Genomic DNA, 9,807 nt, shown 5'->3' on the forward strand with positions numbered 1-9,807 from the left:
ATTGCGTTGTGAAATTTACCTTGACATAAAAAATACACACTATACGTTTTTCGCGCAATCGTCAGTACGCAATGAAAAAAATCTTCCTCTATATAATTATATTTTTATTTTACTTTGGGTGTACTTAATACTTCATATACTTAAGTACTCGTTTTATTCTGACCATGTCCAACAATTTCCCTATTTTATACTTTTCCTTCTCAGCTCTCTGCATAGATTTAATATATTATAATAAGGGCTCATATTTGTATACATGAATGTATAATATATGATTGAAAATGCGAATTATTTTAAAATATATTTCAACATTATACAGTTTTTAGAATATATTTTACAATTTTAAATTTATACAACAATATCTATGCTAATTTGATAAAAATCATAATTATTTAATAATAAATGAATAAAATATAAATATTGATAAACCTTGCTTTATATTAATTGAAAACCAAATTCGTCTTTATTTTTAAAATATTGTTTTATTATGAGCGTATTTTACCAGATATTTGGTCAATATTGGCGCATAAGCTCATATTTCATTCGCTTTTCAGCAATTCCGCGGCTGTTATTCCGTCTACTTACTCGTTACAACAGTTTACATTATCTAAATTGTTAGTGTAATATATCTATACGTTATCGTCTTTGGGCGACAACTCACGTGCAGGTAAATTACCTGCTAACAATAAAACCAAATCTTCTTTGACTATTAATCGTGGTACAAATCCCAGCTACACCCTTGTCACTTCAAAAAAAAAAAATGCACGTATATCAAGTACTGATTTACTTATACTGACGTTCTTTGGATTGGCTGGATTTCAACATATTATAAATAATCCACCGATTTTAAATACTTCAAACTCTGCCTCCAATTATAATAAATCCTTATCAACGACAACGATTAGTCTGTTACCATAATCATTAATCATGCTATCTCTACAGTACATTTTAATGAGTCTAATCCGAGTACCCCTAACCTCGCGATAACTCTACATCACCGATGTCTCTTTCAAGCAATACGATCCTGAACTCCAATATTTTTATCGTATATTACTTTACGGCTTGTATTCTATTGAACCTTATTTACTCATTTGGTATAATAAAAATCGATTAGGGCAATTAGATTCAGTTATCCAAAAAAGGATAAAATTGGAAGATAAAAAACAACATAATACTAATAAGTAATAATTTATGGATGTCTCTTATTTATTTACTTTTATTATTATTTATAATGTACATAATAGGTACAGTAATAACCTATATTTTATATTAACTTGTATTTTTTTTATTTTTTAAATTAATTATTTATAAATATTTGTATATGATTTAAAGAGAAGTATATAGCCCCTACAGCTCAATAATGTTTAACAAGTAATGGGGACGTTTTTTTAAAGTAAACAGAGTACCCTTACTTTAATTTGTCCTAGCCGAGTACTGCCAAGAAATACTAATAATACTATTATCCGTTTCAGCAGACTCCACGAAGGCCATTCGCTTTTATCCGATCACGCCTATACATTTGAGTTAGAGCTTAAATGTCTCTCCTCTTTGTACACTTATACTTAACTAAAAGGGTCTGCGATCTCTCATATTTACCTACTCTTAGACTATCCTACATTGCATACCAAACGTATAATTTTGCTCTGTTACTTTAAATCTCTTAATATCCCCCCTCCAACACCTCATCTGTACTAAACATTAAATCTTAAGTGATGGTTATCAAAAATAATTAATTTAGTATTGGATGCTAGCTTCGTTATTTATTATTTATATTATGTACTTAAATTAATTGTCAAGTTATCAATTTTTCATTTATTAAAATTTAATACAAAAAAAAACTCATATTTAGTAATTTTTAGTTATATTACTAAGAGATTTTATTTTTCATAATGAAATAAAGACATTCGTTTTCTCAGTTCATATTGTGTGTTCCAACAAAATAACAATAACAAAACTGATAGAAGTACCTATAAATAAAACAATAATAATGACTATAATATTTATTAATTCAAAATACTATTAGAAGTACACAAGTACCTATTGAAGTAAGTTCTTACCTCAATCAAATCTTTTACTCATCATTGATCGGTGGTGTACTTGCGTCGCTATGATCTTATAAATGGGCATACCACTAAACCTGTTTAATTTTTTCTTCGTCTGCTTACACACGTGTATTAAGTTAAATATAGTTTAAGCCTTTATTCTTATTTCACTCATAGTGATTACATTGTCCGAATCAATGTTATATAATAACTTTTCATAACTTTTCATAAATTTTTTTTAGTTAGATACTCAATACTCATAAAGTCATAACTAACTTAAAAATAAAAATAAATAAATGCTTCTGGTAAAACACAAATAATATTATTCTTGATAATTATTATAAGTAAAGGGTCATATAATTATACTTTAATTTCAATTATTTAATCTTAATAAGTAGAATATGGAGGTTTTACTATTTTCTATGTGTATCTATGAAACAGAGAAAACATTTTTAATGCAGAATTACCTTTTCAGAAGCTAATCGAAACGTGATTACGACTGTGATCGTTCCTAAGACACTGTACCTAATAGGGAATACTCACAACAAATAATTTACATCCAGGGTTTGAATATTTTTTGTTTTACCAATTCGATTACTTATTTAATTTTTTTTATATTAAATACATAATGTATTAAACACCATCAACATTTTTTATAAAATACATTCTGTTTCCAAACACAAAACTACAAGTAGGAACTTAAAGTTCACCATTTAAAATATTTCAACTCTTAATAATAAATATAACTATGACTATTATACTATATAGGTCATAGACTATAACTATTTAATTGAATAAAAAATAATTTTTAAAAACGTTTTATATTTAAATACATTTCTCGTTCAATCAGTAATAATTATATACTTCATTATTTGTGTTATGTATTTAATTTATTTCATCCTATGAAATAGTAATTGGTTTTACCGAAGAATGTTCGATACCCAATGTACATAATAATAATATAACATAGTCATTGTAGTTAATAATAGTTCATTTATTAGTCGTGTGATTTGTTATAAGATATTGAAATACTATTACCTTAAAATTATAGTTATTTTTATCAAGACAAAATAATATCACATAATTACATCAAACAAATTACAATATTTTATAAACATTTACAGTACATTTATCTGCATATTCTTAAAATGACAATATTTACAATATTAAAAATATAGCTAAATTTGAATACCTATATTGAAACAGTGTATGACAGTGTTGACAATGTCAATAAATTATTTTGTCACAAAATACACGGATTGGTATTTTTGAGTTGCACTACACAATATTAACATACGTAAATACGTAATACACGAAATATAATCAGTTTTTAACATTAAGAAGTGGTAATTTATATAAATTATATTGCCGAGAACGCGCGTCACAGAACCTATTCAACTCAAAACAACGTTATAGCCAAAATAAATAATAAACTATATTTTATAATATGTCGACGTAAAAAATATTCCATCCGACGATTAAAAAAACAAAACAAACTCTAGATGGTTTTTAATTTTTAGAATACCAACATGAATAATTTTAGCATGCGTGTCAAACGTCCGTGAAATATAATATTAAATATTGATAATAATGATAAAAAAATAAAATTAATAATAACGACTTCGAATAAAGAAAAGTTTACCGTAACGAATAATACATAACAAAAAGAATAATATAACAAACCGTAGAAAAGCAACACATCAATATCGTAATAAAGTTCTGGATTTTATTTTTATCTTCTCTGTACAGTTAAAGTCTAGACCCACACCGGTCGTTATCGTTATAATAGTGTAAAAATGTAGGAAGGTACCGCCGTGTAAAGTTTACACAGGTAAGGCGGAATTGGGACAAGAACCGCCGTCGCGATGAGGTGCACGGTGTGTGCACGCTACACGCACGACGCATATTGCAACAACGAACAAGCGTAACATTACATTATTATTATCACCCGACTGCTAAATATAATATAACATCAAGCATATTGTAGACTTGTATTATGATGATAAACGAACGGTGACGGTCATTATAAACTCATAAAATCGTACTTATCTTATCCGCTCGTTCGAGAGTGTCGATATAATTGTTATTAACTCGCGAATGAGTGCGAAAGTTATAGATAAGAAGTTTATAAAAAATAATAATGATCATTAACATTATTATTATGATAATAACACACATGCAATGGTTGAATAACGGTAAATTCGAGTACTTACACGTTTATATAATACATACAAAACGAAAAAAATCCGAGATCGATACGAAAAAACGATCACTCGATAACCCTTAGACCCACCCCCCCAGTAACCCGCCACCCATCCGTCCCCACAAACTACCAGCGGAATCGATCGATCGCGCATGACGTCTACACAACACGATCGCCGGCCGTCCATCAACTGTAGTTCGAGTACAGAAACGGACAGTATTTGATGGTGTGCGCGTTGTCGCCGGTGCCGTTGCAGTGCCTGCACCGGAGCGCCCTGAGCTTGGGACAAGTGGTGCGCGTGTCGTCCCGTACCAGGTGGCTGCCGTACACCTCGGGCGGTTCGTGGTTCTTGTAGCAGAATGTGCAATAGTGCTCAACCAACTTGTTGATCGTGTTGTTGTCGGTGTTCACGCAGTAGAACAGACGCGACGGCCAGCGGACCGTTGGCGATGGCGAGCGGCCGTCCGCGGCGTTGTGCTGAACGAACTCGGCCGATGACACTGACCGGCCGCAGTCGGACGGTGACGATTGGACCGCCACCGGTGTCCAGCCCGTGACCGACTGTTGTTGTTGTTGTTGCTGTTGTTGTTGGTGGTGGTGATGGTGGTGGTGGTGGTGGTGGTGGTGGTATTGGTTGTGGTAGTAATGGTATTGCTGCTGCTGTTGTTGCGGTGACGATGTAGCGTCGACGGCCGCCCAATGCGAAAAGCTCAGTTCACTGGCCGACGAAGACGACAACGTGCAATCAGCCATCGCGGACGCCGCCGCTACCGTCGCACCGACGCCGCCGCTCCGGTAGCCAAATGAGTCGTTGTTGTTATTGCTGCTGTTGCTGCTACTGCTGCAATTGTTGTTGTTGTTGTTGTTTGGTGATCTGCCGTGCACCGCGTGGGCGCTCACTGACGATGAAGACGACGATGACATGGAACGGTCGGACGCCGCCGGAGACGCTACGGCTGTTGTGTTGAGCGACGGACGGCGTTGCGTGCCGGTCGACGTGTTCCACTGCGTCCAAGGGTACAGCACGTGTCTTTCTCTCTTCTCCATCACCTGAATCGGAAGAAGGACAAATTCGCATATCATTATATTGCAATGTTATTATTATAGTGGTTGGGCGATAGATTAACTCATGAGACCATCATTGTCTCACGACCACCAATTGGGAGGCTGTGGCCCGCCAGCTATAAAATATGACATTTATTGTTACATGTACGGTTTTGTAATACCTATACAATATTCAGGTGGTGGTGATGGTCTCGTGGCCTCTTTGGGTCCTTTATAGTGGATATCTGTGTATTGGCCTCAAGAAATAAAAAATTTCACGCCGCCACTATTACTAGGTACCTATTATATGAGATCGTCGCCGTCACAACATGCCAGTGGCGATATTATAATATTATTATATTTTATACTTGAAACGCGTGAGTTTTCGACGGAAAGCGCCAGCCACGATAAATCATCGAACGTTATTATGAATATTATTATAATTTATAACGAAATTCCGTAATAGCATATTATGCAGTCACACATATAATATGCATATTGTTTTGATAGTGATGTTATATAATATAATAGGTTACTGCACATGTGCGCCGCCCGTTCTCTTATTTAATATTTCACATTATTGCTTTAGCGGTCTATGTAATACTTTTTTATTTTTTAATTCTAAATCAATACAAGTACCCGACGACCCGCATGAAAAAAATACATTTAAATACATTTAACTCGTGTATACCGCCAAAAGTTTCTGACGGGTAATTTATCTCGAGTTGATTTTGTTGATAGACTATTAATACGTGTACATTTTTCAAATAAATCAAACCATAGGTATATATAACAATGTTACGTCAAATACTTACCTACTTTTTAAATTTTATTTTTATTCCGTTAGCTGGTAACTAATTCCTATTTTAAAATATATTCCATCGGTATTTTTATATTTCCGAGTACAATTAAAAAAAAACCGTCATATAATTAATCAAAAACACGCATTATAAGGGTTATCTGTGATTAATAATAATTAAAATCATCGAATTTTTCCATAAATACTGATAAATTGTTCAACTATTTTAAATTGTACAAATACAAATGTATTCCAATGAGATAATAACCACTATTAATTAATGAGGATAATTCTTATAGTGATTAATGTTGGATTTATTACACTCTGACGTACATATTCTAATAAGTTACTAATTAAAATTCAAGCTTTTAGCTTTATTACTTTTTATTATTAATTACTATAGTATTTTGTAATATATTGTATGTTATATTGTTTTCAATAAAAAAAATAAACGACGATAATTATCGCATAAGTAATAAAAAAAAATACTTACGTTTAGAGGAATAGACTTAAGGTATTGTTGATAGCTAGATGAAAGAATCCACGATACTTTGGTATTTACCCAATCAAATATTTCGTTTGGATTGATTTCCGAAGGTTTGAATAATTCATCAGCTTGTTTTCTTATGTTCTCGGGAACCGTTAACATAGCTGGACCAAAATTTTCAGCAACTGTTATTGGCTCATTATACATCCTTAAAAAGTTTTCAGATACTTCATCTTGTTCATCAGTCAACGATATATTCCATGTTAATGATCTTTGGTTGTTTTGATTAATACACCTGGACTAAAAAAATACATTGATCACTAATCTTATTTTTAAAAAAATACACTACATTATTTGTATAAACATAATGTAAAATAGTGTAGTTAAGCGTGAAAAAAAATTGTATAACCTGTCATCCATAAGTAGTTATAATGGTAATTTATGATAATAAAAAACAAAACCATTGAAAAATATAAAAAGGAAATCGTCGGAAAAAACTAATGGAGAAATAAAGTACCTACCTAACTAGCTAACTTTATTACGTGGACATATTTCTTTAAAATATTTTATAATGCTACAATAATTTTAAAACATTCAAAATGTTCAACCGCTATATTTAAATGTAAGTATGTTCATTATTTCTGACCAGCCATCAATTATACGTACGAAATAAAAAATTCTATGAAAAATAATAAATTAATAACAAATCACATGTATATAGTAGTAAAAGTTTACAACATACAATTGAAATCGTAATTTTCTATAAAACATTTGAACATAGATTTGAATAATGTAGGTTTCAGCGTTGATTAAGTACTCGTGTGTATATAATACGTATGTTCAATAAATGTATATTATGAAGTCTCGAACGACTGAGATTCAAACTATATTATTTCCCGAAGTATCTATAAGATACCTCTCAAAAATCCGATTTTAATTCAAGTTCGTCCAGCTAAAATATTTAGTTGTATAAACATTTTATTCTAAACAGTAAACACACTAAAAATACTGGTAAACACTTAGGTATAACGATGTTACCGTGAACATTGAATACGTTGTAATTTGTAATAATATAATGCATACGAATATGTGTGTATACAATGTAAGCAGAAATGCGAGTGTAGTGTATTTGAATTTTCTCATTATTGTATTAGGATAAATTAATAAAATAAAAGCTGTTTTTATACATTATGGCAAAAAAATAATTTAATACCGTGTATAAGATATTATATTAACGTAATATTATATATTAAATTAACGTATAATAATATTTATTTTTACTAGAATAAATTCCAGAACTACTAAAACGTTACAAGTTAAATACAATGCGGTTGTAGGCACTTGTTACTGTTTACTATTACAATTGATTATTATTTATTTTTTTTTTTTTGTAACATTATTTTGTTCATAATTGTTTCAATAATCTCAATAAATTACTCGCTAAAATCATAAAACTATACAAAAAATTTTTTTTTAATTTTAAACTGTTTTTTTTATCATGTATTACCGGTTTTTTTATCAAGTTATACATAATAACTACAACCAATATACTTATATAATATTTTAGTATTATCTAAAACATTGGACAAATGTTTTGCTATCTTTAATCGTCATTCATCTGTATAATATATGTGAACATAAAGGACATCATACACAAATACACCGCCAAATCAATACGCATACATTTCATATAATATTTGAAGATGGAGATCAAAGGGCATAATGTTTGTACAAAGACTTTGAGATTATAATGTATTGAACATAGTTTTACTGTTTATTTCTCTTTTTCTGTTTATATGTTATAAATTAGTTAAATTAATTTAAAATTAATTATTACATTGTTATTATTTTTTTATTTTATTTTATTTATTATATTATTAATTAGAGTATAATAATATTGGACATTTCGTTATAATATACGGTCGTTAATATAGGTACCTACCTCTACAAAATAATATTGTTTATCATTAAAAACTGTGTTACAAGTCGTTAATGTGTCATCCTATCGTATTCAATAGTCGTATAAAAAGACTAATGAGTCATTATATTATTATGATTTATTTAGAATACATATAGTTGTATTATGGTCACACTGTCAGTGTAAGATGTAAAAATAAATAAAAAAAATAATAAAAATTATAATTATTTAGTAAGCATGTTCACCAACTCCTTTTAACCTTTAATAAACTATTTATTCAAATTTTGATTTTTAATGATTTAAAACCCTATAATTTTAAAATAAGTACTAAAAATAATTTTCAATATAAGAAGTGTGCTATAGCAATATAAACTTTTTTTATTGATAACTGTTAAGCATAATATTATATAGGTATTTTTTTAAAATATTGCATTGTTTATTATATTATATTGTATTATAATAATAAAAATTATGAATCAAGTCCAAAACTTTTTTCTATCAAAATCGAATAATGGTACTGAAATCTGATATTATTAATAATATCATAAATTTATGATTGATAAACTGTAAACTTAATATTTATCAGGTTAAAAAATTGTATTTTTATAACGTAATTAACGTATATCATGTAAATAAGTCTCTAAATATTGAAATATTTTTTTTTATGTTTCTCCTATGCATTGAACATTTTAACACATATAAAATATAATACCTACAATTATTATCATAGTCTTACATATTAGGTTAGGTTAATCACGCAACTAGTACATACCTACATTACATATAAGTTTTAGAACTTTTAACCTATAAAACGTTCAAATGATCATTTGTACGATAAAAACAAGTCATTTAATTACTAAGGAGACATTTCTAAAAATAACCATAATCTTTAGAATGCCTATGTCCTATGATGTATAGTTTTTTTTTTATTATTAGGTATTTCAATAATTACTTACCTGTGGTAAGATGGGAGCAATAATGATGGAATTTCCGCAATAACTTTGAGTCACTACTGCTAGTGAGTCGTTGTCGATCGACTGATTCGACTGAAAACTAATAATATCACTACTGTCTGGCGACGAATTCATAGACAAATTAATATCGCTCATGACGTTCGGCGACGATGGACGACGATAACAACGGTTAGCACAACGACTACGGCATTACCAAAATATTATTTTATTGTTATTAAATGTTACGATAAACGACGTTCAATTGTATAAAAACTATTTATTTTAGTAAAAAAAAACGTATCAAAATATTTTTTTAAGAACAGTCATAAGACGACAAAATAACAATGATGTTGATAATATTAAA

General features: G+C 29.7%; 1 protein-coding gene across 1 annotated transcript; it reads right to left on the reverse strand.

The window, feature by feature from the left end:
* Positions 1-4,380: 4,380 nt before the first annotated feature.
* Positions 4,381-9,599, reverse strand: LOC113554018 (phospholipase D C-like). The gene is made up of 3 exons (XM_026957660.1): positions 9,447-9,599; positions 6,579-6,872; positions 4,381-5,292 (listed from the first exon to the last, which is right to left on the reverse strand). The coding sequence occupies exons 1-3, from the start codon at positions 9,597-9,599 to the stop codon at positions 4,429-4,431; spliced, it is 1,311 nt and encodes a 436-aa protein (XP_026813461.1). The 3' UTR covers positions 4,381-4,428.
* Positions 9,600-9,807: the final 208 nt, after the last annotated feature.

Source organism: Rhopalosiphum maidis, chromosome 2 (genome assembly GCF_003676215.2).
Source record: "Rhopalosiphum maidis isolate BTI-1 chromosome 2, ASM367621v3, whole genome shotgun sequence".
Classification (NCBI taxonomy): Eukaryota; Metazoa; Arthropoda; class Insecta; order Hemiptera; family Aphididae; genus Rhopalosiphum; species Rhopalosiphum maidis.